This window comes from Pteropus vampyrus, unplaced genomic scaffold (genome assembly GCF_000151845.1).
Source record: "Pteropus vampyrus isolate Shadow unplaced genomic scaffold, Pvam_2.0 Scaffold59, whole genome shotgun sequence".
NCBI lineage: Eukaryota > Metazoa > Chordata > Mammalia > Chiroptera > Pteropodidae > Pteropus > Pteropus vampyrus.
The window spans coordinates 2,399,654-2,414,165 of NW_011888840.1; the positions used below are offsets into that span (position 1 = coordinate 2,399,654).

At 53.1% G+C, this 14,512-nt stretch overlaps 1 protein-coding gene across 1 annotated transcript in view; it reads left to right on the forward strand.

The window, feature by feature from the left end:
- Positions 1-9,696: 9,696 nt before the first annotated feature.
- FAM83A (family with sequence similarity 83 member A) overlaps positions 9,697-14,512 on the forward strand; it is an 11,137-nt gene continuing 6,321 nt past the window's right edge. Inside the window, exon 1 of the mRNA XM_011360826.2 lies at positions 9,697-10,176. Coding sequence (XP_011359128.2) covers positions 9,697-10,176 — 480 coding nt within the window. The remainder of the gene's footprint in view (positions 10,177-14,512) is intronic.

A 14,512-nucleotide genomic window follows, 5' to 3' on the forward strand; every position in this document is an offset into this window, starting at 1 on the left:
GAGGTCGGGTTCAGCTCTGCTGCTCATGTGACTAGCCATTCCCCAGAGTATATTTTTCTCACTGAGCATTACAGCAGCCCAAGAGACCAAGCTACACCAAGCAAAGACATTTAAGGCTTCTGTTCTGGGTACCTCCATCTAAGTCTCATTGGCCAAACCAAGTCGCCTGGCCAAGGTCAACATCTATGGAGTAGGGAAATATATTTGGCCCACATTACGAGAGGCTACAAAGCCAGGGGAAGGGAGGGAGTGAAGAACTGAGAATAAAAATTCAATCCGCCACACATACAGACAAACACAAGAAAGCAAAGTCCCCCTCATCCTACCCTTGTCCCTACCCGATTCCCTCTTCAGAGGGAACCATGGATATCAGTGTCATATTGTCCTGTGACTTATTTTTTCCACTTAACAATAAGCTGGGAACTCTTTCCCTTTCAATACATATTGATCCTCCTAGTTCTTTGTAACCACAGCAGACTATCTGTAAGAGGAGGAGGCGGCGAGGACACAGATATGTCTTTGTGAAGACATAGGAGGAAGACGGCTGTCTGCAATCCCGGGGGAGAGGCCTTAGAAGAAACCAGCCCTTCCTACACCGCAGTCTCGAACTTCCAGCCCCCAGAGTGGCGAGAGAATAACTTTCCGTTAGGTCCCCCGGTCTACGGTACTTCGTTACAGCAGCCGGAGCTGCTCCGGGTCTTCCCACTCTAGAACATCTAATTCTAAACAGTTAGGAACAAATACTGTAGTGAACATTCTTGGGCACGTGTTTGACAGTGGAAGTCTGAGGAGCTTGTGAGCAGCTAGAAAACATGTTCTGCCCTAGATTCTGGAGGATTCGCTGTTTTCCCCCCAAGGGAGCATGTAGGGAATTTTCCATCTACCTGACGGTGAAGACCAGACGCCGTGGGATTTGTGGGTGCCAGAGAATCGCAGCTGTTAAGAGACAAGACGTTTCTTTTCACCCCTGACCTCTCCCTCCACTTTCATCCCATCCACAGGTCACTGTCCTCATCTGCGTGGCCGGGATCACAGCCAGGTCACAGAGGCACGTGACCTGGCCACAGCCCACAGCCTGTCCTTCCCCACACGGTTCTCTGCAGTCACTGCTTCGTTTGGAAGGAAGTCAGAGTGAGTGGGTTCCAGAATCCATGCTCACTGTGCTTCTCTTTTCCAGTTCTTTCAGCTTTAAAAATTAAAATAAAAAAAAAATGTAGAGGGAGTCAACAGTCTGGGTGAGGGGAGAGGTTACCGGGGAAGGAAGGAGCCCAGGGAGGAAGGCCCCGTTCGGGGCCTGTGATACTTTGGGACATGGCGTGGGTTTTCCAGGCCTGGCTCTTTCCCAACCAGGACTCAGTAATGTGGTAGGACTTGGCCGCGGGCCCACGTGTCTCATCTCATCATTCTGGCCGTGATGAGCCAGAAGCCAGGGCACGGCCAGCTGAGTAAGTCAAAGGAGACTGAGAGGCCGAGCGTTGGGGGGTTTTCCTCAGACGTGGGAAGCAGCCAGTCGTTCTTTTGTCATCCGTCCAGGGCAGCGGACGGCCGCGTCCTCCCGGCTTCATTTTCGCTGGCCGTGTGGACTGTGCTGTGAGTCAGCCTGCGGCTGCTGGAAGCGTCTGCGTGTCATTGGTGTCCCTGAAAGGCTCTGCCCTCCACGCGGTGGCCGGGGAAGCCCCGCAGACGCTAATCTGGCCCTGTCTGGGTTCCGCTAACAAGCCTGGGCACCGCCTACCGTCCCTGACATAAAGGCGCAAGTCCTCGCGCGCCCCTCGATATCGGACCTCTTGAGGTCCTCTCTTCCACCCCTCGCCACCTGCCGCACCACCCTACACTCCTGGGGCGGCTGTTCCCTCCCACCGGCCCCAGCGAGTGCCTACCGCGCCTGCCCGTCACGACCTCACAGAGGCCTCCGGGCTCCTGCGCTAGGTCAGCCTCCCTGCTCTGTACTCTCATGGCTCTTGGCCCCCTGACCTTAACGCTCATCCCAGCTCAATGTCATGACTTCCCATTTGCTGTCTTTCCCCCTGGCCTGTAGGCACCACCACTACACGGGCCGTGCTGCAGGCTGTGCACAGCGCAGGGTGGGCCCCCTGGCATTTGATGATGAAAGGAAGTGCTTCTCACTCTCTACCATTATTGCTCGTTTTTCCTGGAGGGTAGAGACTGTGGTTGGTTCCTATCTATATCCCCAACTTTTAGTCTGATCAAAGACCTATTTCCTGGTTTCAAAGACAGGCTCTGATTTCAGGAGCCAAGTGGGCCTTGCCATGAACTGGCCGGAAACGAACTCCAAGGTCCATGGATCACCTCCGTATACAGAGGGGAGGACGGTGAGCTCCCCCAACCAGAAGACAGGAAAGGGTTAGAGCCCTCATCTCTGGGGCCCTCCCACTCCATCCCCTCGGACCGGTGAGACAGCTAGTGGTGGGTGTGGTCCCAGCAGCCCTGGGCCCCAAGGAGCTGGGCCTGCCCCTTCCAGGTTCAGAACTAGAATAGGACAGTGATTTTACCGGCAGTTCCAACAGGCAGAATGGCAGTGGCAGGGGTCACGGTGTATGTCCTGGCATCCCAGGCTGTGTTGGGACAAAGAATCGTGAGGCCCCCTTCTTCACAGGGCTAATGGGTGCCGTGGTTCTTACCTGCAGTAGCCAGGCATCCAAGGACTGGACTGTTTAGATATTCATCCTTTCAGATCTTATCACTAAAACCTACTCCCACACCTGTGCTACAAAGAGTGTTTGTACCTGAAATTGCACAATTACATTATGGCAAAGTTGCGTCATCTGGCTCATAATTTAAGGCTTAGAGGCTTCAACTAATTTAAGTGGCAGTCTGATGGCTAAAGGGAGAAAGTCTGATTACAGAGTGGCATTTACTTAGAGGTCTGGAGCTCCCTCCAGCACCTCACACATATACACACAGAAGGTACTCAGAAAGTGTTTGTGGAATAAATGAATGATATAAAATTTGCCATCCTGATTCTGTGCATCTTTTTCTATTCGAAAGTCTGTCCCCAATTTTCACACACACACACACACACACACACACACACACACACTCACCAGAGCAGGCCTTTACTCACTAAAATTTGCCACAGTGAGCTGATTCACCCTTACAACTTTATATCATAGAGCCGAAGAGGGGTGCAAGCCAGAATCTTCTGGAACACTGTTTTTCTCTGCAAAAAGAGACAATCAACAAGGGCTGGCAGGGGTCGGGGGTACTCGTAGTAAGACTACAACCCACTAGGTCCACAGAAGTGGCTGACGCTGGTATTTCCACTCTCCTTCGGGGTAGGAGCTGCTGGCAGGTGATCACATGTTTCACTCATCAGATATTTACCAAGTGCTGCTGTGATATAGCCACTGAGATCAAAGTGACGAACAAGACAGAATTGGTTCCTCCCTCACTGAGATTATAAGTAGGTAAATAAATACATGAGCAAGACAATTCCATATTATGGTAAGTGCCGTGAAGGTGGCAATAAGAAGAGTTAAGCTGAGGTCAGAAGGACGAGTTCTTTGTTGCAACAGTTGACAGAACCCACTCCAGCTGGTTAAGCAGAAACGGTTTGTTACAGAGGATCAGTTAGTTCATCACCAAATGGGAACCACACTTGGAGGCCACCGAGGCCAAGAAGATGCCCAGCCACACCGTGGACTGTCCCAGTGGACACGTCGCTGCCGCCACCACTAACCACCTCCGACGTCGTTTCTACCTAAGCGGCTGCTGCAGTATCCAGTCTTTGTATGGAGCCTGCTGGTTGCTCACAAGCGTCAGCCAAGTCATGAGACTCATACCCTGTCAGATCCCACACAGAGCTCTGGATTTGGGGACGTCTGCGCAAAGGAGTGTTGAGCTCCCCAGAGGCCACGGAAAAGCCCACTAGAAGGAGGTCGCAGAAGATCCCGAGGGACCTAACTGACACTGTGGCCACAGCACACAAGAAAATGTTAAAAACGATGATGTCTAGCAGTGTGACCACGGGAGATGTTTGTTTTTTTCTTTCATTTTAATATATTTTATTCATTGGCTTGCTTTCTCAAACTTTTCTAAGAAAATGTAATAGTCACAAAACAAAAGGCAAAAGCCAATGGTCATTTTCAGAAGACAGGAACTTTAAAGAAAGGAGACAGAGAGGTCTATTGTGGAGGAAAGGGCTCCCAGCCCAGCTTAGGCGGGGCGTGTGGTCCTTCTGGTTACCCCTCCAGCCAGGCGGCCTCAGAGGCAAGGAGGTTCTGACCATTTGGTGACCTGTACCCAGAGCTACATAAAATTCATAAGAGTCATCTCTAAGGAGTTCGAGAGCAGATGTTCCTGAGATGAGCTATTAATATACACCGTTACCGTCTGATGTCTTCAGGCTTCTTATCCCGCAGGGGCATTCTCACAGAACAAAACTTTAGGGAGAGATCACAGATCAGTAGTTGCCTGGGGCTGGGGGTGGGGGAAGCGGTTGACAAGAGAAGGGCGTGGGGCATCTTTACTGTACTGGAAATAGAGTCTATATCTTGATCATGGTGTTGATTACATGATTGTATGCGTTTCTCAAAATTCATAGAGCTGTATGCTATCACGGGCAAATTTGACTGCATCTAAGTTCTACCTTCATTTTAAAAAGCTTCTGCAAACTTGCTAGCTCCAAAATTAGAGCTCTGATGGTTTTATTATTGCATGTCAGGAATCTCTAGCAATGAACTTGGGAACTCGAAAGTAGGAAACTTGAGAGAGCAAAGGGGCTTCGTGGCTGTGGGCCCTGGGAATGAAGCCGTGGCTTCACTGGACTCACTGATGCTGGCCCTGGGAAGGCCGCTCCCAGGAAAAGCAATTGTAGAAGGACCTCAGGTGGGCGGGTGGGGTTAAGGGTGCTTGGCTGGACACCCTAGCCCAATTCTGCTCCCACACTAAGTCCTCGCCTGCCAATCACAAGCGGCAGCTGCCAGAGCTCCTTGCTTGCCTGCGCTGAGCTGATTATATACAGAATGGATTGATCGGTGTTGACGGGGAGCTATTTACCCGTCTAATTAATTATGCCAACTAATTTTCAACTTAATTGCACTTCTCAGGTCACTGGGTAATGAGCCTGTGTAATTTTCAAGCTGCTGCAGGCCTTGATGAGGAAGTGGTAGGGAGAGGGTGGCAGCTGCTCCTTAAGGTCATATTGGCACCCTGTTCCTCCAGGTTCCCGGGCCCACAGCCCAGCCTCTCGGTGGCTCTTGGCTGCCCCCCAGATAAGCTCTGGAATCCTGTGTGTGTGTGTGTGTGTGTGTGTGTGTATGACCTACCTGTGTGAGCTGGCCTCTGCCCCAGGAGCTCCTAGCCATCTATTCACCTAACAAGCAGTGACTGAATGAATGCCTTCCGTATGCCAGCCCCAAACTGGGATAGGCACTGCGGGTGCCAAGAAGCTAAGTCATGACTCGCCTGTTCCCCACCTCCTCACCCCAAATTGCTCACATTCTGAAGAAGGAGATTCTCTCTTAAAAAGCAGTTACAGAATCTGGTTGCAGATGGGAGCGAGGGCTTTGGAGGCAAACCCGGTTCAGGCTCTGCCATTGGGCCCCCTTTACTGAACCTCCCTCTGCCTCGGTTTCTGCATCTACGGAAATACTGTGGGGCTGTGATAGGATGCTGCGTGTATGTAAGGGGACGCTCCCTCCCTGGTCCCTGATGCCGTCCTCTCCCCCGTGTCCCTCCCATTTGTCTAGTAGGGTGTCTCATCGTCTGGATTTGCCCGATTGTCTCCTCCTAAAAAACACTTAAAAAAAAGAAACCAGTCAAAATTCAGGTTATGTATCTTTGGCAAGAAAATCGCAGAAGCAATGCTGTGTTCTTCTCATTGTGTCCTATCAGGTGGCTCAAGCTTTCGGTTTGTCCCATTGTTGATGAGGACCACACCGATCACTTGATTAGGGTGGCATCTGACAGGCGCCTCGGTTGTGAAATTTCAACTACGACAACTCTGTAAAAAGCTCAGAAAAAAATATTGGCGCCGTCTTAGGCCAAAGAGTGAAGCAGGAATGGGGCAAGGTCGGACCACTTACGACACAAGCCTTCTTCTTCAGATCTCACGCCCTTTGAGGTTTGTCCCATGAAGGAGGCAGAAGGCACTGTGGTTACCAGGTTGCTTCTGGGATCAGACCACCCACATGCAGCTCCTGGCACTGCCACTTCCCTGCCAGGTGACCTGGGGTAAGTTAGTTAGGTAACCTCTGTGCTTCAATTTCCTTCATCCATGAGACAGAATTGGTAATAGCACTGACTCACAGGGCTGTTATGACGATCCAATGAGTTAACACATGAAAGGCACTTAGAAGAGCACCTGGGCCTCAGGACACGTTCCGTAAATATTAGCTGTTATTATATGAACAGAAAAGTGAAGCTCAGTGAAGTTACCTACTCAAGGTCACATATAATCCTAGGCACAAGCTGAACGCAGTTGTGCCTGATTCCAAAGTCGCGGAAGCTTTTTGCCTTGTACCACTCAATGAATCAAAGGCAGAGCGAGGAGACGAGGCAGCGTGCCCGCAAACAGTATAAGACTGACCAAGACGAGTTCTACCTGCACCTCCAAGGGAGGAGCAAGCACAGCTGCTCGGGGATCGTTAAAAAGCCTCCCTCACAGAGGCGGGGAGCAAGAGAGACCTTGAATGTGGAGAAAGACTTGAATAAGTTGTGAAGGTAGAGACAAGGCCTTCCCGCTGAGGGGGTGGGCTGAACAGACGAGGGGTCCTGCCTCCCGCATGGGGGAGGGCCAGCCATCCACTGGAGTCTGTGCTGTAGAGCAGGGTTCCTCGGTCTCCACAGTATTGACATTCGGGGCCAACCGTTCTATATTGTGGCGGCTGTCCTGTGCATGACAGGGTGTAGCAGCATCCTGGCTTATCCCCTCTGGATGCCAGTAGCACCAACTGCCCCAGCTGTGACAACCAAAAATGTCTCCAGACATTGCTAGATGACCAAAGCTCTCACAGGTGAGAACCGCTGCCCTAGATAAATGGAATTCTCAGAAAGCCCCCAACACCACTCAGTTACTAATAAGAGCCCTGCTTCTCACTCTTTCCCTTGTCTGGTATCCTCACGAGCAGGAGAAACTTCAGGCCACAGGAAGGAAGAAGGCAAGTCTCTGTCACCCATAGCACCTGTAACTGAGGGCTCTTCGATAAAGATTTCTCTCTATAAGAAGGTGTGGCTCAACAGCCAGCCAGCCAGCCTGGTCCAGAAGTGCCATCTCAGGGGGGAGAATTTATTATTTCAGCCAGTGGGCCCAGCAAGAATGATGACATTTCACAGGGCTGAGGCTGCGGAGGAGGGGAGATGACAATCACTGGCCAGCTCGGTGACTTCGAGGACAGTCGCTTCTTCTTTTCGGGCTACTGTTTACTCATCAGTAAACTAAACCACTTGCCGTGCATCCAAGATTCCTTCCAAGTGAGGACTTCTCTTTGAACCCGATAAGGAACAGTGAGGGATCGTTCCCAGCTCGAGGAAAGAGTTCTGTGATCAACTTGTAATGTCTGCCGGGAGAGCAGGAATAGAGGATTAGGTGTGACAGCACACACAGGGCATATTTGCTGTGTATTCTAAAGAATTCAACTAGAATCCTGGAATGGTGCCAAGGGGCAATAGGGCGAGTTTATTAGGTCTGTCCTCTTTAAGGTGTCAGGGATTGTGGGGAGTGATAAGATGAGATAAAGGAGGGTTACCCATGGTCACGAGTTGGATTCCTTTGCTGTCTTCGAAAGAGGAGAAGAAATTCCTTTTAAATTGCTTTTCTCTTCTTTAGACTGTACTTAATACTACTCTGCCACTGGCCTGAGCCACCTGGGCCACAGCTCCAGTGGGGTCACAGATGCTTCTAGCAATTTTCCTTTCTGAAGGGTAGATATGCCACAGAGAGACATCTGGGCCCTGCTGTACTAGCTGTTGGAAGGCCACATGGTCCTAGGGTCCTGGCATCGTTCTCTTCGCAGATGTTGGCAGGGCCCTGCTTTATTCCTGCCGGCCCTCGCCGCTCCCACGGTCTCGCTCACTGCACGCACCTGCGCCTCCGCCCGGAGGCTTTCTCTGGCCTTGGGCTGTGCTTGGCGAGCACATAGGGCAGGTGTGGCTGGGACTAGCCCCCACAAACAGCAAATGGAGGTTGGTAGGTAAGTCCCACAGCCTTCTCACATTTGAGGTGGGGATAATCTGAGGTGGGTCCCATACCACCTCCCAGAGGTCCAGGCAGGACTGAACACCAGATGCTCCCACAGGTGCTCCCACAGGTGCTCATACCCCCACTCGATGAAACGCAATGGCTCGTTAACAGGCCCAACAGGGGCTCCCCTCCCCTATCCATGCTTCTCGGGATCACCTCCCAATTAGCTACCTGTACTGGAGGGTTCCGCATCCGTGGGTTCTGTGCCCATGAATTCAACCAATCTTGGATAGAAATTTTAAAAAAAAAAAGTTATGCTGTTGCCGGCGCATACCATGTAGTTAGGGCTACAATGGATGCAATGTGTCTGTACTGAACATGAACAGCCTTTGTCTCCTCATTATTCCCTAAACAATACAGTAGAACAACTATTTACACAGCGTTTACATTGTATCGGGTGTTATAAGTAATCTAGAGATGATTTAAAGTACACGAGAGGATGTGCGTAGGATATCTGCTAATACTGTGCTATTTTACATAAGGAACTTGAGCACCCACAGATTCTGGTGTCCGCAGGGGTCCTGGAACCGGTCCCACATGGATACTGACGGACAACTCTACTCGAATCCTAGTCTCACAGTGTTTCTGGCAGAACCCAATCAAAGACAGTCAGGACTCTAGATAGTGCATTCCACTGGCATGGAATTGACCATGACCCGACCTGGAAAGGAAATGTGGCTTCTCCCTTGCGAGTTCTTATACTTCAAACACTCGTGCTGCCACCTGCCCCTCCAGCAGCGAGACAGATGGATCCCAAGGGTCCATGGACACAGACCTGGAACCTCTCTGGGGGCTCTGTTCAAACACGACCGCAATCACAACACAGGAGAGAGAGAGAGAGAGGAGAGCCTTTTCAGAGGACAGGGAGGACCAGGAACTTGGGGTGTTACCGGAGAGAGGAGGAGCCCCTGGCCTGCGTCCAGCTTCCCTGCTCACACAGGTGGGAAGACAGATCTCACGGGCACCATCTGACCCCGCTGGGAAATTCAGGTCTTTGAAGCAATCGGTGCTTCACCGGGGAGCACAGGAGGAGACCCGAGGCCCGGGGGCGATGGTGCTGGGAGACTCTCTGCTTTGTAACGAAGGCCTGGGGGTCTCTGGGGGAATTGTGCAACCAGCGAGCGGGAAACTGGCTCACCTCCGCCGCTGCTGGGAGGAGAGGAAATGTCCCGGGGCTGAGTGTGCTGAGGCGTGATTGAGCCAGCCCTGCTGTGGGCAGGGCAGGTGTCACTCGGAGATAAGCCAAGCCCCAGCTGTAGCTGATGATCTTGTGAAGCTTTGCTCAGGCCAAGCCCTAGCTGCGGTTGGTGACTTCTGTGACGCTTTGCTCGGGACAGTGGGAGATCGCTTCCTTGGAGCGTGTGCGCGCGGTGGCAGGTAGTCCCGGGGTGCCGGCCGGGCGCTCCACTCCTCGGTGGCGTGGCCTGATTGCCCCTGACGTCCAGAACAGCTCAAGTGCCGGCCTCCCCTCCCTAACTCAGGGGCAGGGCAGCATGAGCCTGTCAAGGCACATGGGCAAGATCCGAAAACGCCTGGAAGATGTCAAGAGCCGATGGGTCCGGCCAGCCAGGACTGACTTCAGTGACAACGAGAGTGCCCGGCTGGCCACAGATGCCCTCTTGGATGGGGGGCCTGAGGCCTACTGGCAGACGCTTAGCCAGGAGAGCGAGGTGGACTTCTTGTCCTCAGTGGAAGCCCAGTACATCCAGGCCCAGGCCAAAGAGCCCCCCTGTGCTCCGGAGACCCCCGGAGGGGCCGAGGCAGGAGCCAAGGGACTCGACTCCTACTCCCTACAGTCAGGCACCTACTTCCCCGTGGCCTCGGAGGGCAGCGAGCCCACCCTGCTGCACACCTGGGCCTCGGCCGAGAAGCCCTACCTGAAGGAGAAGTCCAGTGCCACCGTGTACTTCCAGACGGACAAGCACAGCAACATCAGAGACCTTGTCCGCCGCTGCATCACCCGGACCAGCCAGGTAGCGATGCCGGGCCCTGCGTCTCCTCGGCCACGGGCAGGGAGGAATGGGGGCTGGAGGAGGAGGAAGAAGGGGGCGTGTCCTGTTCTGAGGGGCAGAGTCCAGATGAGTGGGGCTTACGATGGAGTCAGGGATGTTACTCTCTGCCTTGTCCTGGATAACTGACCTCTGATGCCACGTGTCATAGTCTGGGTCCCAGCCACCACAGCCCACCACCAAACTCCTACGATGAGCTTCCTGCCTGGCCCTCCTCTTCCCTTGACCCCCAGCCGCTCAGTCTCTATGCTGCTGCGGATACTTTTTCTATATGTCAAATCTAATTTGGTCCCTTTCCTGCTGCCTACTCCATCTTCTGCCTGACCACTGGCTGGATTCAGCTGCTGCATGGTCGTTTGTGCAGACAGGTCTACAGAGTCAGAGAGGACAAGGGACAAGTATGGCCCCAGTGGAGTGGCCCCTCCATTCGGAATCTCGGTGGAGCAGTATCTGGCCTCGCCTGGGGTCTTCAGAAGAGACTTCCTGAGAAAAGAACTTTGGCGCTGGATCCTGAGAAGGCGTAGGCATAAAGTGAAAAGCAGGGGAGACGAGGAGGTCCTGGGCAGAGGGCAGAGGGCAGAGCACGTGCAAAGGCCTGAACGTGGAGAGTGTAGGTTTGAGAGTCTTCAGATCACTCGGTATCGAGTGGCAAGAGGTGGGAGCTGGAGAGGTTGTGAGCCATGCTGAGGAGTTTGCTCTTCCCACTGTGGGCAGTTGGGAGCCACTGACGGCTCTAAGCAGAGAAGGGCCACGGCCTACTTCCATGGATAGCCTGTGGCTGGCATCTCTGTGGGAACAGCCCATCCCCAAGCCCTCATGTATGTATGTCTGCGTGCACTCGCCCGTGTGTGTGTGTGTGTGTGTGTGTGTGCATATATATACACGTGTGTGTGCATTATGTGTGGAGGAGGATATCACAAACTGCCTGTAAAGGCCCGATAGGTAACAGCATGAGTGAAGTTCATGGGGGCCTGGGACAAAAGGGAGTGGTGGGGACTGTGGCAAAGGGGACCAACCCAAAGAGGTGGCCACAATTCGGCGCCAACAGAGTCGGGTCTTCGTACCTGTTAAGAGGAGCTGGAAATTCTGAACTTTAGGTGAAATCTTCTGATTTGTAAGTGTTGTCTTAAATTCATAACATGCTGTGCTGGTGACAGAAAAGCCACCAGCTTTTCAGGGCCACAGAGGCAGGAGAGGGAGCCTTTCGAGGTGGGGAGTAGAGGAAGGAGAGGGGCTCGGGCAAGGGATCATGTTTCGCAAGCCCTAACCTGGCTTCTCTCCAGGGAGTGTCACTCACCCTCTGAGCAGCAGCTGCCTTTGAGAATTTCCCCAACACTAGTGGTCCCCGCCCCTCGGGAGAACACTGGACACTGGACTTAACACGCAGAGAGGCCAAAGCTGGTGCATAGAAACAGACCCTCAGGGCCGGAAGGGTCCTTAGTCCAGCGTGGAACCTGAGGCCCCGGAGGCTAAGAGACTTGCCCCAGGCCATGCAGGGAGCCCCAGGCAGTGCTGACACCCTTGGCTGCCTGCCTGGGCCCATCTGTCAACTGCTATGGCTGCTCTGTCACAGAAACATGACAAGCCAGCGCTCCACCCATTGCTACTTTCTTTTTAATTTTCCAGAACCCCGCTCCCTCCCTACTGCCCTTCCACACACACCCCAGCGCTCACGGTGGTGTTTCTCCCTGAGCCATAAGATTGCACAAAGTATTGAACTTGGGAGGAGGTTTAGTCAAGAGACTAGGACCCTGGCAAAAAACGAGCTTAAATATCAGCTTGTTCTTTTTTTTTTTTTTTTGCTTTCTTTTAAATGTAGCCAAATGTCTTTCCTTGGAGTCCATTCTTACCCCACTGCAGCTTTGGGAAGGCAGAGTGGGCATCTGTAACCCTGAGCTGGATAGTCAGTGATCTTGTGCATCTGGGGTCGGAGGGACAGCTGACAGCAAGCAGCCACTTGCGTCTGTGATTCCAGGACATTAGGAGAAATCCTGACCAAGTGCCAGTCATGGTGCCTGAAATTCCTTCTGTCAAGGCAGGGTGGAGGAGCAGAGGGAGAGGCATCCCCACTTTGGGGAGCTCCCTGCCAGCTGCCCGAGGAGGAGAGAGGAAGAGGAGGACAGTGGTGGGTGGTGGCCCTGGGCTTGAACACGGAGGAGGGTGACTACGGCAGGCTTCACAGAGGAGGCGAGTCTCTAAGGCTGAGCAAGCGTTTGCCAGGCAGACAGGTGAAGGAAAAGATTTCCAGGCCTAGGGAGGGCCAAACACTAAATTCGGGAGGCGTGGGAGGGCTCGGGTGTCCTGGAGATGGGGGGCACCGCAGTCCTTCTGGTGGGACAGAGCTTGTTGATGCGAGACCTCAAGGAGTGTGCGGCTGGGGACAGGACCGGAGGCTAGAGGTGCTAGGAGCGGCTGTGCCTCAGGCTTCGAGCCAAAGACTGAGCAACAGTTCTCTTTTCTTCAGTGTGTCCGGGATTTGTTTTAAGCAGGTACAGTAAGCCACACAGACATCGAAATGCTGTCAAGAAGCAAGAAGTTCTTACGTTCTCTAGAAGCAGGAGGCACAGGCACCATGCAGAGCCACGTGGGCACAAGCCTGCCTGTGGCTTTGCAGGAAAGGCAAGGCAGGCCAGGGTAAACGGTTTAGGGCTGGCTAGTTTGAATCATTTTGGCAAGCTCTGGGCTAGAGGTGGTTTCTAGTGGTTCAGGATCTGGCCCTGGATGGTTTGGGGCAGAGGGACTACTGTCTTGATGTGTGAAAGTTAGGTGAGGGCGATAGTTGAGTTATGGCTCTAGGTTGCTCGGTTTGCATGTCAAAGCATTATCATCAGCCCTATGGGAGGTTGGGTGGGCGGGGTAGGGTGGAGGCTTGCAGAGGAGCCAGGAGGAAGAAGCTTCCCACCTTCACCCCCACCACAGGCGTCAAGGACCAACTCTTCAGGCTGAGCCCCTGCCCTAGGATAGGCTGTTCTTCCCCGCTTCACACACACACAGGTCACAAGGTCACTGCCAGATGGGCTGAGGGCAGTGGGCAGGGGGATGAGAGAGGTGGGTCTAGGATAGAATGAGGCCACCTGAGAAGAAACTGCACAACCCCCCGGAGGGAGCTCATGAGCGGGTCCCCGTTCCCAGTGTCCACACCTGAGATGCCTCAAATACCAAGGTCATTCCTCGGACGAGCCCCACTGGGGAAAGGACTAGATCCGGGTGAGAGGAGTCTGGTCCCCCAGCAGTGTGGGGGTTCCAGCCAGGGCCCCAACCCACACGCAGAGATGGCGCTTTGCCCCTCAGGCTGTGTCTACTGAAAACAGACGGACATCAAAGTCCTTTTCCTAGGCCGGAAGTAGAATGACTGGGGGCCTGGCTCTGGGGTGGGGTCTGGGGCATCTGCCTTGCATTCTAGCCACGTGGCTTTCGGAAAGTTACCGAACTTCTCGGCACCTCCAGCTTCTCACCTGGGAAGGTGGACCGTGTCGTGAGGGTTACAGAAGATGAACATAAGGCTGAGGGTGGGCGCTTCTCAAACAGTTGCCGCTGTAATTACACTCGTCTGCCAAAGGCAAGTTCAAAAACAGAGCATCAGAGCTCAGGGGACGAGAAAGAGGAAAGAGTAGAAACAGCAGCACGGACTGGGAGATGAGGCGCTATGTGCCTCCAACAACTGTCCCCGACATGGACCCAGATTCCTCTCTCACCCCCCGCCCTTCCTCAGGCAGGAGGGTTTCCCGTCCTTGAAGGAATCTCATCTGCCTGGCAGGTTGCGAGGGCTTCTCAGCCAGGATTTGAGGTCCCCACAGAATAGCCCCAGCTGACCAGCTTCCGCCCCCCACCCCAGATGGGCCCCTCCATCTCACCGAATCTCCGGATTCCCAGAACCAGCCTGTCAGGCTCCGCTTCCAGGCCAACTTCCTTTTTTGGCAAAGTGTCACAGAAAATGCTTCTTTTCCTTCTCAGCCAGCCCCGCCCTCTGAGCTGTCCATCTGACTGGCTTAACGAGAGCCCTACTCTTTCTTTTTCATGTCCCTAGAGACATGGGCACGAATTCGAATCCTCTTCCATAACCTGGATTAAAACAACATTCTTGCGTGGCGTTATTCTAACATCATCCACACTTGCTCATAAATAATGCATATGGAAATCGTGATCATGTTTTAACCATACGCTAGAATAACAGCCTTTACTTTCGCACATGCTTCCATTTCTATGATCCGGGCTTACAGTTAGACTCACCTTGGGTGATAGCTAATGTTCTATTATAGTGCAGCGCTTTACAGGTAAAGAAACTGAGGCTCAGAGAGGG